Consider the following 17,341-nt stretch of genomic DNA (forward strand, 5'->3'; position numbering starts at 1 on the left):
GTCCGAGGGAGGATGATGAAATCTATATTGGTACTGTTACGTACAACTTCAAAAGGGCTTGGTTTTGTATGTGGACCTAACAACCTTCCTTCTCTCAGATCAAGCCATTTGTTTTGTTCTCCACTCTAGGCTGGTTATTGTTGGACATCCAGTCTAAGATTATTGCTGCTGAATATAGCATTGAAGGATACAGTCAATATACCTTTGAATCAATAGCCAAACAAACAGACAGGGTAGATGCTGTGGTCCCAGTACAGGTGGCTCTGCTTGAGTGTTGCTAGCGAGGGTCAGCATTGCTCCACACAGAGATGTGCTAAATGAACTACAGAGAGCAGACAACCAAGGACAAGGTGAGTGGTTGACTAACTTGTGTCAATAGCCTCATTCACACCTAGTTCTTACATGAGTCCTTTGTCCGCATCTTATCCACATTCTGATAGTGCCCACATTGTAGCCGTTCCAACGACACATGGTAGTAAAATGTGTCTCTTGGTCATCCATTATGTCCACATTGTGAACAAATATCCCTGCATTCAAATTTGACATTTCAAAGCAATATTTATTTTAAGTTGAGTTTTGGCATCAATATTTAATGGTTTCATTTTCTAAATCTACACGTGTAACATATCCAGATACAATGGTAATAATACTGAATAGGTTGGGGTCTAGTAAAAGATATACACATGGTGTAGTTTGATAAAAATGGTTTATTGTCTTTGATCATACTACAATCAGCATTAAAAAAAAAAACTACTCATTCACACACCTACTTCAAACGCGAGTCAAATTGTACAAACCACCTGCTCAGTCTATTCCTCTCATGGACAAATATCAATAGGATGCTGTGGAACATAAAATTACAGTGAACAAAGTGATAACCCCCTTACCCTCATAATCACAGATAAACATCTTAGTGACAATAGCAGTACAACAGGAGTTGAAATAAATAGTGAAAAATGCAACTTATAGGGCTCAACACAGGGACCTTCATATCATTGTGCTCGTTGACCTATACTATGAGAATAATCAAGTACTGAAACAAAACATGATTCTGGACAAAGGAAATATAATTGATATTTTAAGGGTCTTGTCAGAAGAGAAGCTTCAAAACATACTAGCAGTTTTAACATTAAAGAAAGCGGGATGGAGAAACTCGAGAAATTACAACACAATGTGTGAATAACAACGTCGCAGAGTTACTTAAACACGGCCAACAAATCAAACTTTTAAGGCTCAGCTTGCATGTGGTAAGGATGGAGATCACCGTTTCTCAGTAAGACAAGCACACTTCACTGCGCCGTAGTCATCTTTATGTTAAAGTATAAAATCAACCCAAGTGTTAAAATATCTAAAAAGCACATTCACATTTTAAAAGAGGGGGTTTGGACTGGTATACAATTAACATTCTGTTAAATGCAGTACCAATTATCAGTATGCAAATCGCCGTCCTGTGAATTAAAATGGCATGTTCTGAAATGTGGTTCAAGATTTCATTATATGGACAGCCTAAATTCTGTATTAACATCCAATGAGATCAAAGCAATGACTTCAATGATCTTGTTCTCTCTAACCAATCTTTCTAAAAACTTTACAAAAATGCTATTCAATTCACTGCACAACGCACTCTGACTACACCCACTAGCTCTGCCATGAAAGGTCTCCAAACACATTCACTCCACAACCAAAACCACCTGCAATATAAACAGTCACAGAAATACCTTGCATATGTGAACTTTGCTTATGAGGCAGTTCAGCACTGTTATTGACTTTAGTGGTATACAAAAATATATGTTCCATTATCTGGACTGGTCAGTTACCCCACAGCCAGGAACACTTTGTATTCCTCATCATTTTCCTACTTATCCTCCACAACGTTAATATCTCCACAATGTCAATCCCACCTGTGTCTGGCAGGATGGTGTGTGTGAGGGTGCACAACATGCAGGAAAGTGTGTGAGACAATGTACAACATGCAGGATAGCGTGTGTGAGATGAGCAGTGGTGCACTCAAAGTTTTGAAAGGGGGGGGGGGGGGGGGGGGGTAGTGCAGCCCTCAGCTTTGGGCATCTGAAAAACAAAGAGGCTATGAGCTGATATAAGGGGGATAAAGTTGTCCTTCAACACTGATCTCAAGTCAGTTTAACATTTCCCCCTTGCGGTTAAGGTTATCAATCAGAGGGGTAGAAGTGATTCCAGATCTGTTCTTTAGGGCAACTTTTACCCCAGAGCAGGTGAGAGTAATGGAAGGGTTGAGGGTCATTGGTTAAAGGTCAGAGGCAACTTCTTGGTTGGTTAGCAGTCAGTGGAGATTTCAGCAGAGGGGTTCAGGATGTGCCGGGCGCTGCAGCCCTTACATAGGATGTGACCATCTAGGGGGTAACAGCATCGCTCCTCACCCTCAGACGACAGGAGCAGACCACACTCCTGGAGGGGACAGAGAAATCACAGGGTCAATCCAGGAACACTGGATTAGGTTTAACTGAGGGGTCTGTGTACATTTAATGTGATAGCCTGCCAACATCATTCAACTTGAGTGACCTGTTTAACACGTACACATAGTGACCACTCACCTCACACACATAGCAGTTCACATGGAAATTGCGGTCCAGCGCCACTATACTGACCGATTCCTCCTGGCCCGGTCCGGGCATGATGGCAAGGCCACACACAGAGCAGCGAGGGGCAAACTTCCTATGTGGGACAGGAAGCAGGAAGCACCAGTGTCAACACAACAATAAGATTGAGTCTACTGGACAGACTCATGTCTAAAACTTAAACTCGTAAAGTGTAATTAAGTTTTAGACATGAGTCTATTGGACAGATTATTTCTGATTGTTATGCTAGTGTTTCAGTTCACTGCATGCCTAAAGTAATCAGTGGCGCAGTAGTATAAGGCACTGCTTGAGGCGTCACTACAGACCAGGGTTTGAGATCTGTGAGGTGGCACACAATTGGCCCAGCGTCATCCGGGTTAGGGGAGGGTTTGGCTGGCACGGACGTCCTAATCCCATCGTGCTCTAACAACTCCTGTGGCAGGCCGCGAGCATGTACGCTGACACGGTTGGCAGTTTTACAGCGTTTCCTCCGACACATTGGTGCGGCGGGCTTCCGGGTTACGCGAGCAGTGTGTCAAGAAGCAGTGCGGTTTGGAGTCGTGTTTAGGAGGACCCACGGCTCTCGAATCGTACGGAAGTTGCAGTGATGGAACAACACTAACTACCAATTGGATATGAAATTAAACATGTAAGTAGTCAGTGTGTTCTATCCATGTTTCTGACCTGTGGAAGTCATCTATACAGTGGATTTGGTAGGTGGTGTCCACGGTGAAGGGCACGCCGTCCAGGCAGCAGCCACACACCACGCAGTTGAAGCAGCGCGGGTGGTAGGCATTGCCCATGGACCACAGGACACGGTCCAGGATGGGCTTGGAGCACATGCAACAGCGCTCTAGGATACTCTGAGGGGGAGGAAGAGGGGCAGCACAGGCTCAAACAGAATAGTGTGAGTGAGAATCCAATAGACATGGATATAGAATGCAAGAGAGTGAAAGAGATGGAGAGATCAAGTGATGAATTGAGAGAACACCGCTAAAAGGAAATTTAGAACAAAATGAGGGAGACAAGCCTTCAATACATAAAGAGGACAGTCAGTGACAGCCACTCACAATATAACAGCTCCTGCAGTGGCTCTGCTTGTCAATGGCATAGAACGGTTGCCCCCGGAGATGAGCGTGGCAGGTGACACAGGTGAAACAATCCACATGAAACACCTGCTCCATGGTGATACAGTCGCTGCCGTCATCAAGGACTTTGTCGCCGCAACGTGCACAGCAACCTGGAAGTATGAGGGAAAGGGTAGAAGAGATGAGGCAAATGGGAGGGACATATTGTGGCATTGAAATGAACTGTGTCACCCAAGGGGAAATTAAGATGTAAATAACAGTCCAGTCAACAAAGGACATACCATTTTATTAGAAAGAAAGCGGAACGTACCAAAGTATTCCTCTGTAGGGGGATGATTCATGTCATACACCAACTTCTTAGTCAGCTGGTCCAACTCCTCCTCTGGCCTCGGAGCTGCTGTCCCCTGCTGGACAATATGAACATTATCCAGAAAGATCAGCATAGAGATTTCACTTTCCCCATTTAGAGCAGTGAAACCAAGAGACTGAAGATACAAGTATTCAAAAAGGACCAAAGTTTACATTAAAAAAAGCAACAGACAGTAGTAGATGTTTTAACTCCAGACAATCACCTTGCTGGGCCGATAGGCGGAGCTTGGTGCCGAGCCTGACCCTGATTGGTGAGTCTCTGGGCCTCTATTGGATGTGGGGCACTGGGTAGCTCTCCCTCCAGACCCTGCAGCACTCGCCTTGTAACCCCTCTCAGAGTGCAGCTCCTGGGCTTGGAAAGCAGGTTGGGGAGCATACCAGCCCTGGGGGCCAGTCTGATTATTGGGCAGGGAGCGCAATGCATGCTGGTGGTGTGGGGGAGGGGTGTAAGCCTGCCCAGCTTGCCTACCAGTCTGGAAGTAGGTGACAGTTTGGGCTGTTTTGACCTGGACACTGAACTTCGGGCCAGTAGGGGTGGAGGCGGTAGTGTAGGAGGCAGGGACAGGCTGGGGGTAGCGTTTGGAGACCTGGGTGTCGTTGTCGTCTGGCTCGGGGAAGTACTGGAGACCCTGGTGGGGATCACTGGGGTTTGGGGGTGTAGGATGGTTCGTGGACAGAGGTGGGAAACCCATAGACGGCTCTCCCTGAGATGGGGCTTCTGGCTGGGCTGAGGGTTTGTAGCGGTCCCCCGAGATGTATTTGTTGTAAGGCACATTGTCGTACAGCTGCAAAAAACAAAAATATTTTTCCTTACAATATAACTAACCAAGGCATAAATATCCAGAGGACCCAGTGAAACACTTAGATATGAAAATTAACAAAGTCACATTTTTATGTTTTGCAGGAATCCTTTATTCCTCACAGTCCCATGTAAGACTGTCAGGTAGTCTACCTGTGTGCCCTTTAGTGAATCGCTGTCCTGATCAGTCAGCATGCAGGTGAGTGAGTCAGTCTCTGCATCACTGTCGGAGTGGTGTCCAACCAGCTTCTCAGGAGTTACCCAGTGCTGAAAAAAAAGGGGAAGACCACATAATAAAGAGTGCCTTCATAAAACGTCACAACAGGAGATGGATAGGTAGAGCAAATGTAGAAATGAGCAAATGCATTTGTCCTTCATCCCAATACATTTTTATTTGAATATTATGAGCAATTTCTGGCTTCATAACAATATTACTACAAATCTTTGCCTAGAAACTACAATAAACACTATGGTGAAATGGACCAATAGTCAGTGGGAATTCCAGGCTACAGAAGCAATTACAACCTACCATCAGCTGGAATCGGTCCATATGAGGGTTCAAGGACTGGTCTTCTTTGAGACCGTGGGGAGATGGTTGGTAGTAGAGGTCATTAGATTTAGGGTAAAACCTTGGGTCCTCTTGGTGGTGGTGCTGCATGGGCCCAGCTGTAGAACACATACAAAACAGTGCACTTTACATTTACAAACAAGACTTACTAATGACAGGGTACACACTTAACATTAACCACATGACAAACATTTATTTACATCAAGATGTTTAGTTACGTCAAGTGCTAATCACCAAAGGTGATGGTGTACTCAGTAGTGTGTCAGGTCCAACGCTCTACTCCAAGGCTTGAGTTACAGAATAACGGACTTCTGATTTTCACAATAGTCCATCACAAGTTCTCATTATAGCAATGTTTCACACAAGACAAGCCCAGTGTAATGTAAGGCCCACCCCTGTGTTCTTACCTGTGGATCCAGTAAGCATGTACCTAGTGGCCATTCCTCCCCCTCCTGTGATCTGGTCATGGACCACATACTTGGGCCGGATGTCCAAGGAGACCTTCTTGGGCGGCTGTCTGTACACGGCTGATCCAGAGTCGGACATCTGGGGGACGGGTCTCTCTGGGCTACCCGGAGTCTTCGGAGGCAGCCAGGTAGGACCAGACATGTCAGGGTTCTGAAGAAAAAAAAAAAAGTTAGTGATTAAACTGTTACACTATAACAAAACACTTACATGTTGGTATTAATAAGAGTCTCAAAAAAAAAAAAAAATGCACTGTCCTATTTTGGCAAGAAGATTCTGTCACACCAACATACTTGCTGATTGCATATTTATGTCACAGGTAAGCACTGGAAATCCAAAGGTGCGTCAACCTGGATTTCTTATGTCAACTCACATACGCAGTTAAACACTAGGCTTATAGTTGAGAATCAGCAAGAGAGCACCATTACCAACCATAAGGGAATTCCAGCAGGCAGAAAAAAAGACTACTCCACAATGCAGGTTCAATGAGTTAAGCAGCTAACTTGCTTAAATAGTCAGAAAGAATGGTTATTCTTTGAAAGAAACTTGAAATGGGTAATGGCCTGATTCAGAGCTACCCTGGGTGCAGGCTTTTATTTTTTCCCTAGCAATACACAGCTGATTCAAATTAACAAAGCTTGATGAGTTGGTTATTTGAATCAGCTGTGTAGTGCTAGGGCAAAAGCCAAAACATGCACCTGGGGGGGGGGGGGTCGGGGTCATGACCGAGTTTGGGAAACCCTGGTCTAATTGACTCAACAACCGAAAAAAACATATCTAAGTTTAACTTCCTTAATGAACCAGAAAATATATAGTTATTTCTAGTTGTTTATCAAAGTTAGCTAGCTCATTGATCCAGCTATGTAGTATACCACTATGTTCCGTCTTCCCTGTGGCTCAGTTGGTAGAGCATGGTGTTTGCAACGACAGCATGGTGTGTGCAACGCCAGGGTTGTGGGTTTGATTCCCACGGGGGGCCAGTACAAAAAATATATTTTTTAAATACATGAAATGAAATGTTTGCATTCACTACTGTAAATCGCTCTGGATAAGAGCGTCTGCTAAATGAAGTAAATGTAAATGTTCCACAGAGTGCGCCAACACACACTCAAAACACGCACACAATCCCACAGGTGCGAGATCTATGGCTTGTCCCACAAGGACAGGTATAAACAGGGCTAATGTGTATAGTGTTTTTATTCATTCTTGAAAGGTTTTCTGATATATTGTCAACTCAAAAGTGATACAATTTCAAGAGGACTGGTCAGATTAACTGGACATAACTTCTACTTGTTAAATGATTTGATGAAGCTTCTGAAAATATTTTGGTCCTTGAATAACTGACAGAAGTGGTCCCATGAAAACCCATCATGTAATAGAGTAGAGCAACAAAGAAGTTCAACTCTCCACGGTAATTTCCATGGTACCAGTCAGGTAGTTGTTTCTGTAGTTGTATTTTATTCTACAGGACTTCTCCCACATCCTCCTGCTGAAGATGTTGGACCTGATGACCACAGCCGCGGGGGAGAACGAGGTACTACCAGACCTGGATGAGGCACACAGGGTCAGGTCGGAGGTGGTGCGCCAGCTACCCCTCTCCCAACGAGAACGCAAGGCAGGATGCCAGAACTTATTTTGGAAGACCACATGTTAGCGCGCCTCCTCACCATCACCAAGCAGCCCTTCTTGTTGGATCATTTAAAGACCTATTTCTTACATTGTCACACATGTACTGTAAATGGCAGCTACTTATTTTGTTGCATTGTTTAAGGTCTAGAATGTTGGTAATGCTTGATGTCAAATCAAATAAACTTATTTTAAAGTTCTACTAAGTATGTCTCTTTTCCATAGGTTGTCATGTGTAATAATACTGAATAGGTTGGGGTCTAGTACAGCGGTCTAGCAAAAGACATACACACGGTGTAGTTTTATGGGGAAAAAAAGGATGGTTTATTGTCTTTGTAGTATGATCAACCGGCATTAAAGGAAGAAAAAAAAAAGCTAATCATTCACACACCTACTTCAAACACGAGTCAAATTGTACAAACCACCTGCTCAGTCTATTTCTCTCATAGATAAATACAATTATTCTACAGTACTTATCAATAGGATGCTGTGGAAGATAATTACACAGTGAAAACCAAGTGATGACCAATAACCTCAATATCACAGATGAACATAAACTTAGCGACAATAGCAGCACAACAGGAGTTGAAATAAATAAATAAGTGAAAAATGCAACTCACAGGGCTCAAAACAGGGACCTTCATATCATTGTGCTCATTGACCTATACTATGAGAATAATCAAATACTGAAGCAAAACATGGTTCTGGACAAAGAAAAAAATATAATTGATATTTTAAGGGTCTTGTAGTCAGAAAATAAGCTTCAAAACCATCAAATCATACTAGCAGTTTTTACATTAAAACAAATGAAGACAGCGGGATGAATCTCAAAGAAAAATTACATCAACACAATGTGTGAATAATTCAAATGTCAGAGTTACTTAAACATGGCCGATAGTGCTTTGAGGGCAGGGATTAGCAGCACAAATCAAACTCCTAAGGCTAAGCTTAAACAAAAACTCATAATGAACACACGAGGACGTTCTCAGCCCACGTGGCCAGCATGGAGATGCCGGTTTCTCAGTAAGACAAAGGCAAGCATACTTCATTGTGCCTTATTCCTCTTCATTGTAAAATATCAAATCAACCCAAATGTTAAAAGGAAAAAAAATATCTAAAAAGCACATTCACATTTTAAAAGAGGGGGTTTGGACTGGTATACAAGTAACATTCTCTGAAATGCAGTACCAATTATCAGTATACAAATCACTATCCTGTGGAATAAAATACTATGTTATGTTCTGACATGTGGCGCAAGATATCATTATATGAAAGCCTACATAAGGGCTCTCGAGTGGTGCAGCGGTCCAAAGCACTGCATATCAGTGCAAGAGGCGTCACTACAGTCCCTGGTTTGATATCAGGCTGTATCACATCCGGCCATGATTGGGAGTCCCATAGGGCAGCACACAATTGGCCCAGCGTCATCCGGGTTCGGCGGGTGTAGGCCGTCATTGTAAATAAGAATGTGCTTAACAGAGTTGCCTAGTTAAATAAAAAGGTTGCATTTAAAATAAAAACTATTAATATCCAATGAGATTAAAGCATTAACTTTAGTGATCTCCTTCTCTAACCAATCTTTCTTTCCTTCTACTTTCTAAAAACTATTCACTGCACAACACTGACTACACCCACTTGGTCTCCAATGAAAGGTCTCCAAACACATTCACTCCACAACCAAAACCACCTGCAATATAAACTGTCACAGAAATACCTTGCATATGTGCACTTTGCTTATGAGGCAGTTCAGCACTGTTATTGACTTTAGTGGCATACAAAAATATATGTTCCATTATCTGGACTGGTCAGTTACCCCACAGCCAGGAAAACTTTGTATTCCTCGTCATTATCCTCCTCTTCCTCAATATCACCTCATTTCCCTACTTATGATCGTCCACATAGTCAATATCAAGCGATCATTATTTTCCATAGAGCTCCTTCCATGTCCCACCTGTGTCTGGCAGGATGGTGTGTGAGAATGTGCAATATGCAGGATGGTGCGTGAGAGACAGTGTGCAACATGCAGGATAGTGTGAGACAGTGTGCAACATGCAGGATAGTATGTGACAGTGTGCAACATGCAGGATAGTATGTGACAGTGTGCAACATGTAGGATAGTGCGTGACAGTGTGCAACATGCAGGATAGTACGTGACAGTGTAAAACATGCAGGATAGTGCGTGAGAGATGAGCAGTGATGCAGTCAAGGGTTTAGGGTAGTGCAGCCCCTGCTGCCTGCAGGTCAGGGGCTCTATGCAGTACTGGTATGAGACTGAGGGGTAGAGGATAGGGTGTAGTGGAAAGGGAGTAGGGGTAGAGAATATAGAGGATAGGTGATAGTGTAAAGCAGAGGATAAGGAAAGGGTATAGGGGTTGAACAATTTGTCAATCCATGTTTCAATACCCTGTACAAATAAACCTGGTCAAGTGAAATTAAATAATGACTTCATATTGAAGACGGTCAGATTGAGGTTCAATAGTAAGCCTACTACTACTGATTCCTCAGCTTTGGGCATCTAAAGAATAAAGAAAGGCTATGAGAGGATGAAAGTGAAGGGGGATGAAGTTGCCCTTCAAGACTGATCTCAAGTCAGGTTAACATTTCCCCCTTGTGGTTAAGGTTATGAATCAGAGGAGTAGAACTGATTCCAGATCTATTACTTAGGGCAAATTCTACTGCAGAGCAGGTTAAAGTAATGGAAGGGTTGAGGGGTCATTGGTTAAAAGGTCAGAGGTGACTTCATAGTTGGTGATCAGTCAGTGGAGATTTTGGGTGAGAGGATCTGGATGTGCCGGGCGCTGCAGCCCTTACATAGGATGTGACCGTCCAGGAGGTAACAGCCTTGCCCCTCACCCTCAGAGGACAGGAGCAGACCACACTCCTGGAGGGGACAGAGAAAACACAGGGTCAATCCAGGAAAACTGGATTAGGTTCAACTGATTGGGTTGTGTACATTTGATGTGATGGCCTGCCAAACTGTGAACATCATTCAACTTGAGTGACCTGTTTAACTAACACACACACAGTGACCACTCACCTCACACACATAGCAGTTGACGTGGAAGCTGCGGCCCAGCGCCACTATACTGACCGCCGCATCCTGGCCCGGCTCAGGCATGATGGCCTGGCCACACACTGAGCAGCGAGGGGCAAACTTCCTGTGTGGGACAGGAAGCACCAGTGTCAACACTAACAGGAGCTCAGAGGGTGGAAAACTAACAATCAAGTATAAGAATCTGTCCAATAGACTCATGTCTAGAACTTGAAAACCCAAAGCGTAATTCAAAGTTTAATGGATCAAGTCTCCCACTGATCAATTAATCTCTGAATTACACTTTACGAGTTAAAGTTTTAGACATGGGTCTATTGGACAGATGATTATATCTGATTGTTGTGCTAGTGTTCTAGTTGATTACATGCCTAATGTACAGTCAGTGGCCTCCTGAGTGGCGCAGCGGTCTAAGGCACTGCTTGAGGCGTCACTAAAGACCAGGGTTCGAGACCAGAGAAGTGGCGCACAATTGGCCCAGCGTCGTCCGGGTTAGGGGAGGGTTTGGCCGGCAGGGATGTCCTTATCCCATCGCGCTTTAACAACTCCTGTGGCAGGCCGGGAGCATGCACGCTGACACGGTCGCCAGTTCTACGGTGTTTCCTCCAACACATTGGTGCAGCGGGCTTCCGGGATACGTGAGCAGTGCGGCTTGGCGGGGTCATGTTTCGGAGGACGCACGGCTCTCAATCGTCGCCTCTCACAAGAACGTACGGTAGTTGCAGCGATGGGACAAGACTAACTACCAGTTGGATATTGTGAAATTGAGGGTAAAAAAAATTATAACCAAAAATACAGTCAGTATCTGGCGCCGAGTAAGTGGGTTCTATCCGTGTTGCTGACCTGTGGAAGTCGTCTATGCAGTAGATCTGGTAGGTGGCATCCACAGTGAAGGGCACACCATCCAGGCAGCAGCCACACACCACGCAGTTGAAGCAGCGCGGGTGGTAGGCATTGCCCATGGACCGCAGGATACGGTCCAGGATGGGCTTGGAGCACATGAAGCAGCGCTCTAGGATACTCTGAGGGGGAGGAAGAGGGGCAGCACAGGCTCAAACAGAATAGTGCGAGTGAGAATCCAATAAATATGGTTATAGACGGCGAGAAAGAGCGAAAGAGATGTAGAGATCAACTGATGAATTGAGAGAATACTGCTTAAAAGAAATGTAGAACAAAAAGAGAGGGAGAAGAGCCTTCTCAATACAGAAAGAGGACAGTCAGTGACAGCCACTCACAATGTAACAGCTTTCGCAGTAGCTCTGCTTGTCCAGGGCGTAGAACGGTTGTCCCCGGAGATGGGCGTGGCAGGTGATGCAAGTTATACACTCCAGGTGGAACACCTGCTCCATGGCAATACAGCCGCTGCCATCGCCAAGGACGTTGTTGCCGCAACGTGCACAGCGACCTGGTAGTATGGAGGGAAAGGGGAGAAGAGATGAGAAATGGGAGGGACATATTGTGGCATTGAAATGAACTGTGTCACCCAAGGGGAAATTAAGATGTAAATAACAGTCCAGTCAACAGAAAGGACATAACATTTTATTAGAAAGAAAGCGGAACGTACCAAAGCCTTCCTCTGTAGGGGGATGACTCATGTCATACACCAACTTCTTAGTCAGCTGGTCCAACTCCTCCTCTGGCCTCGGAGCTGCTGTCCCCTGCTGGACAAATATATGAACATTTTCCAGAAAAATCAACAGAGATTTTACTTTCCCATTTAGATCAGTGAAACCAAGAGACGGAAGATACAAGTATTCAAAAAGGACCAAAGTTTACCTTAAGAGGCACCACAAACAGTAGTTGATGTTTACATTGATGGAAGCATCTTTCCTCAAAATTAAGCTTATCCACCCCTAAAGAAAAAAGGAGTTTACGTTTTAACTCCACAGACACTCACCTTACTGGGCTGGTAGGCGGAGCTTGGTGCCGAGCCTGACCCTGATTGGTGAGTCTCTGGGCCTCTATTGGACGTGGGGCACTGGGTGACTCTCCCTCTAGACCGTGCGGCACTCCCCTTGTAACTCCTCTCAGAGTGCAGCTCCTGGGCTTGGGAAGCGGGGTGGGGAGGGTACCAGCCATGGGGGACAGTCTGATTCTGGGACGGGGACCGCAACGCGTGCTGGCGGTGTGGGGGAGGGGTGTAAGCCTGCTCGGCTTGCCTACCAGTCTGGGAGTAGGTGATAGGCTGGGCTGTTTTGACCTGGACACTGAACCTTGGGCCAGTAAGGGCAGTAGTGTAGGAGGCGGGGACAGGCTGGGGGTACTGTTTGGAGACCTGTGCGTCGGTGTAGTGTGGCTGGGGGAAGTACTGGAGACCCTGGTGGGGATCACTGGGGTATGGGGGTGTACGATGGTACTGGGGTTGGGGGTGAGGGTGAGGGGGGAATCCCATGGACAGCCTGCCCTGTGAGGATGCTCCTGGCTGGGCTGAGGGTTTGTAGCGATCCCCTGAGATGTGGTCGTTGTCATTAAGCTACGAAAGAATGGAAAGGGACCATAAATATATATTTTATTATGCATTCCTTACAATGTAGCTAATAACCGAGGCCTAAGTGTCCAGAGGAGCCAGTAACACTTTAAGACAGATATGAAAACAAACAAAGTCATAGGTTTCTGTATCAAGATTCAGAAGAATCCTTTATTCCTCACAGTCCATGTAGTCAGTCAGGTAGCCTACCTGTGCGCTATTTTGTAGATGGCTGTCCAGATCGGCCAGCATGCATGTGAGCGAGTCAATCTCTGCATCACTGTTAGAGTGGTGTCCAATCAGCTTCTTAGGAGGTCCCTGGTGCTTTAAAAAATTTAACAGGATCACATAATAAAGATGCGTGCCTTTAAAAAAATGTCACAACAGAAAAAGATGGATAGGTAGAAAATGTAGAAATGTGTCCCAATATATTTTAATATTGGATTTTATGAGCAATTTCTGGCTTCATAACAATATTACTAGAAATCTTTGCCTAGAAACTACAATAAACACTATGGTGAAATGGACCAATAATCAGTGTGAATTCCAGGCTACAGAAGCAATTACAACCTACCATCAGCTGGAATCGGTCCATATGAGGGTTCAAGGACTGGTCTTCTTTGAGACAGTGGGGAGGTGGTTGGTGGTAGTAGAGGTCATTAGATTTAGGGTAAAACCTTGGGTCCTCTTGGTGGTGCTGCTGCATGGGCCCAGCTGTAGAACACATACAAAACAGTGCACTTTACATTTACAAACAAGACTTACTAATGACAGGGTACACACTTAACATTAACCACATGACAAACATTTATTTACATCAAGATGTTTATTTACGTCAAGAACTAATCACCAAAGGTGATGGTGTACTCAGTGGTGTGTCAGGTCTAACACTCTACTCCAAGGCTTGAGTTACAGAATAACGGACTTCTGATTTTCACAATAGTCAATCACAAGTTCATTATAGCAAGGTTTCACACAAGACAAGCCCAGTGTAATGTAAGGCCCACCATCATGTTCTTACCTGTGGGTCTTGTAGCCATGTACCTAGAGCCCATTCCTCCTCCTTCTCTGTTCTGGTCATGGACCACATATTTGGGCCGGGTGTCCCGGGAAACCTTCTTGGGCAGCTGTCTGTACACGGCTGGTCCGGACATCTGGGGGACGGGTCTCTCTGGGCTACCCGGAGTCTTCGGAGGCGGCCAGGTAGGACCAGACATGTTAGGGTTCTAAAAAAAAGGTTGTCGTGATTAAACTGTTAAAATTTAAAACTATAACAAAACACTTATGTTGGTTTTAATAAGATTCTCATTAAAAAAAAGATGCACTGTCCTATTTTGGCAAGAAGATTTGTCACTGCCACACCAACTTGCTGTTTGCATATTTATGTCACAGGTAAGCACTGGAACACAGAGATGCTTCAACCTGGATTTCCTATGTCAACTCACATACGCAGTTTAACAATAGACTTATAGTTGAGAAGCAGGAAGACAGCGCCATTCCCAACCATAAGGGAATTCCAGCAGACAGAGACAAAAGAGGGGTATACTAGAAAGCAGGATCAAAGAGTTTGCCAGATAACTTGCCTAAATAGTCAGAAAGAACTGTATTCTTGGGAAAGAAACTTGAAATGGATATGGCCTGATTCAGGGCTTCCCAAACTCTGTCCTGAGGCCCCGTGGGTGCACGTTTTTCTTTTTGCCCTAGCAATACACAGCTGATTCAAATAATCAAAGCTTGATGAGTTGGTTATTTGAATCAGCTGTGTAGTGCTAGGGCAAAAACCAAAACATGCACCTGGGGAGGGGGCCATGACTGACTTTGGGAAACCCTTATCTATTTGACTTAACAACCGAAAAAAAACATATCTAATTTTAATTTTCTTAATGAACCAGAAAATCTATAGTTAGCTGGCTTATTGACCCAGCTATGTAGTATACCACTCTGTTCCAGAGTGCGCCAACACATGTACACTCAAAAAACAAAATCCCACAGGTGCGAGACTTATGGCTTGTCCCACTATTACCCATGGGTCTGTATCCACTACAATAGTTATTGTCTCTGATGTTTACACTCAACTCTAAATGATCCCAAGTGAAGTTGTAGCGTATAGTATATGAAGGTACTGTGAGATGTTAAGTCTTTCAGTCTGACAAACCTGTTGGTGGTAGCACCAGGGTAGACTTTTTAATAGTGTATGGGTGTATTCCTTTAATTAATGAGCAAATGTAGCCTAACAATGGTTATTTTGCCACTGTCAGCTGCTGTTCCCATTGTTTCCTTTTGGAGATAGAGGAACAAGATCAAGTAATATAGTCTATAATAAAGAACAGTAATCTTGTCAAATCAAATCAAATTGAATTTGTCACATGCGCCGAATACAACAGGTGTAGACCTTACTGTGAAATGCTTACTTACAAGCCCTTAACCAACAATGCAGTTTTAAGAAAATAGCAAAAAAAAAGAAAGAGATAAGAATAACAATAATTAAAGAGCAGCAGTAAATGACAATATCGGGGCTATATACAGGGGGTACCGGTACAGAGTCAATGTGCGGGAGCACCGGTGTCGAGGTAATTGAGGTAATACGTACATGTAAGCAGATTTATTAATGTGACTATGCATAGATAATAACAGAGTAGCAGCAGCGTTGAAGAGGGGGGTGGGGCAATGCAAATAGTCTTGGTAGCCCTTTCATTAGCTGTTCAGGAGTCTTATGGCTTAGGGGATAGAAGCTGTTTAGAAGCCACTTGGACCTAGACTTGGCGCTCCGGTACCACTTGGAGTGCGGTAGCAGACCGAATAGTCTATGACTAGGGTTGCTGGAGTCTGACAATTTTTAGGGCATTCCTATGACACCGCCTGGTATAGATGTCCTGGATGGCAGCAAGCTTGGCTCCCGTGATGTACTGGGCCGTACGCACTACCCTCTGTAGTGCCTTGCGGTCGGAGGCTGAGCAGTTGCCACACCAGGCAGTGATGGAACCTGTCAGAATGCTCTCGATGGTGCAGCTGTAAAACCTTTTGAGGATCTGAGGACCCATGTCAAATCTTTTCAGTCTCCTGAGGGGGAATAGGTATTGTCATGCCCTCTTCACGACTGTCTTGGTGTGCTTGGACCATGTTAGTTTGTTGGTGATGTGGACACCAAGGAACTTGAAGCTCTCAACCTGCTTCACTACAGCTCCGTCGATGAGAATAGGGGCATGCTCAGTCCTCCTTTTCCTGTAGTCCACAATTATCTCCTTTGTCTTGATCACATTGAGGGAGAGGTTCTTGTCCTTGCACCACACGGTCAGGTCTCTGACCTCCTCCCTATTGGATGTCTCATCGTTGTCGGTGATCAGGCCTACCACTGTGTCATCGGCAAACATAATGGTGTTGGAGTCATGCCTGGCCGTGCAGTCATGAGTGAACATGGAGTACAGGAGGGGACTGAGCACTCAGCCCTGAGGGGCACCAATGTTGAGGATCAGTGTGGCGGATGTGGTGTTCCCTACCCTCACCACCTGGGGGGGCCCGTCAGGAAGTTCGGGATCCAGTTGCTGAGGGAGGTGTTTAGACACAGGGTCCTTATCTTGGTGTTGAGCTTTGAGGGCTCTATGGGGTTGAACGCTGAGCTGTAGTCAATGAATAGCATTCTCACATAGGTGTTCCTTTTGTCCAGGTGTGAAAGGGCAGTGTGGAGTGCAATAGAGATTGCATCATCTGTGGATCTGTTGGTGCGGTATGCAAATTGGAGTGGGTCTAGGGTTTCTGGGATAATGGTGTTGATGTGAGCCATGACCAGCCTTTCAAAGAATTTCATGGCTACAGACGTGCTACAGGCACAGGGACTATGTTGGTCTGCTTGAAACATGTTGGTATTACAGACTCAGACAGGGAGAGGTTGAAAATGTCAGTGAACACACTTGCCAGGTTGTCGCCGCATGCTCGGAGTACACGTCCTGGTAATCTGTCTTGCCCTGCAGCCTTGTGAATGTTGACCTGTTTAAAGGTCTTACTCACATCGGCTGCAGAGAGCATGATCACACAGTTGTCCCGAACAGCTGATGCTCTCATGCAGTGTTATTTCAGTGTTATTTGCCTCGAAGCGAGCATAGAAGTTTTTAGCTCGTGTCACTGGGCAGCTCTCGGCTGTGCTTCCCTTTGTAGTCTGTAATAGTTTGCAAGTCCTGCCACATCCGACGAGCGTCAGAGCCCGTGAAGTACGATTCGATCTTAGTCCTGTACTGACGCTTTGCCTGTTTGAGGGTTCGTTGGAGGGCATTGCAGGATATCTTATAAGCTTCCCGGGATCTTTGAAAGCGGCAGCTCTA

General features: G+C 44.9%; 2 protein-coding genes across 6 annotated transcripts; both read right to left on the reverse strand.

The window, feature by feature from the left end:
* Positions 1-2,027: 2,027 nt before the first annotated feature.
* Positions 2,028-14,564, reverse strand: LOC115198269 (thyroid receptor-interacting protein 6-like). Of its 3 annotated transcripts, none has more exons than XM_029760127.1 (10): positions 14,530-14,564; positions 5,826-6,036; positions 5,380-5,516; positions 5,004-5,117; positions 4,255-4,836; positions 3,993-4,089; positions 3,665-3,834; positions 3,279-3,457; positions 2,571-2,691; positions 2,028-2,424 (listed from the first exon to the last, which is right to left on the reverse strand). In XM_029760127.1, exons 1-10 carry the CDS (start codon positions 14,530-14,532, stop codon positions 2,293-2,295), a joined length of 1,746 nt encoding a protein of 581 aa, XP_029615987.1. In that variant the 5' UTR covers positions 14,533-14,564; the 3' UTR covers positions 2,028-2,292. The 3 variants fall into 3 exon arrangements, with proteins under 3 accessions (XP_029615987.1, XP_029615988.1, XP_029615985.1); XM_029760128.1 differs by lacking the exon at positions 14,530-14,564 and adding an exon at positions 6,316-6,461 and having other exon boundaries at positions 3,993-4,086; XM_029760125.1 differs by lacking the exon at positions 14,530-14,564 and adding an exon at positions 6,316-6,461.
* On the reverse strand, positions 9,108-14,699 carry LOC115198268 (thyroid receptor-interacting protein 6-like). 3 transcript variants are annotated; one of them, XM_029760124.1, is made up of 10 exons: positions 14,609-14,699; positions 14,047-14,251; positions 13,600-13,739; positions 13,236-13,349; positions 12,456-13,031; positions 12,123-12,219; positions 11,794-11,963; positions 11,402-11,580; positions 10,547-10,667; positions 9,108-10,390 (listed from the first exon to the last, which is right to left on the reverse strand). In XM_029760124.1, the coding sequence occupies exons 2-10, from the start codon at positions 14,240-14,242 to the stop codon at positions 10,262-10,264; spliced, it is 1,722 nt and encodes a 573-aa protein (XP_029615984.1). In that variant the 5' UTR covers positions 14,243-14,251; positions 14,609-14,699; the 3' UTR covers positions 9,108-10,261. The 3 variants fall into 3 exon arrangements, with proteins under 3 accessions (XP_029615984.1, XP_029615983.1, XP_029615982.1); XM_029760123.1 differs by lacking the exon at positions 14,609-14,699 and adding an exon at positions 14,475-14,554 and having other exon boundaries at positions 12,123-12,216; XM_029760122.1 differs by lacking the exon at positions 14,609-14,699 and adding an exon at positions 14,475-14,554.
* Between the last annotated feature and the right edge of the window lie 2,642 nt (positions 14,700-17,341).

Source organism: Salmo trutta, chromosome 8, assembly GCF_901001165.1.
Source record: "Salmo trutta chromosome 8, fSalTru1.1, whole genome shotgun sequence".
In the NCBI taxonomy this organism is placed as follows: Eukaryota; Metazoa; Chordata; class Actinopteri; order Salmoniformes; family Salmonidae; genus Salmo; species Salmo trutta.

Bases quoted from the DNA above. Each gene is read 5' to 3' on its own strand.
- LOC115198268 (XM_029760122.1), bottom strand. From the start codon at position 14,522: ATGGCGCTGTCTTCCTGCTTCTCAACTATAAGTCTATTGTTAAACTGC. The intron at 13,350-13,599 runs GTAGGTTGTAAT...AATTTTTTAAAG, and splicing joins TGGACCGATTCCAGCTGATG to CACCAGGGACCTCCTAAGAA. The intron at 11,964-12,122 runs GTACGTTCCGCT...CCATACTACCAG, and splicing joins CCCTACAGAGGAAGGCTTTG to GTCGCTGTGCACGTTGCGGC.
- LOC115198269 (XM_029760127.1), bottom strand. The intron at 5,118-5,379 runs GTAGGTTGTAAT...CTTTTTTTTCAG, and splicing joins TGGACCGATTCCAGCTGATG to CACTGGGTAACTCCTGAGAA. The intron at 3,458-3,664 runs GTGAGTGGCTGT...CCTCCCCCTCAG, and splicing joins ACTGCAGGAGCTGTTATATT to AGTATCCTAGAGCGCTGTTG.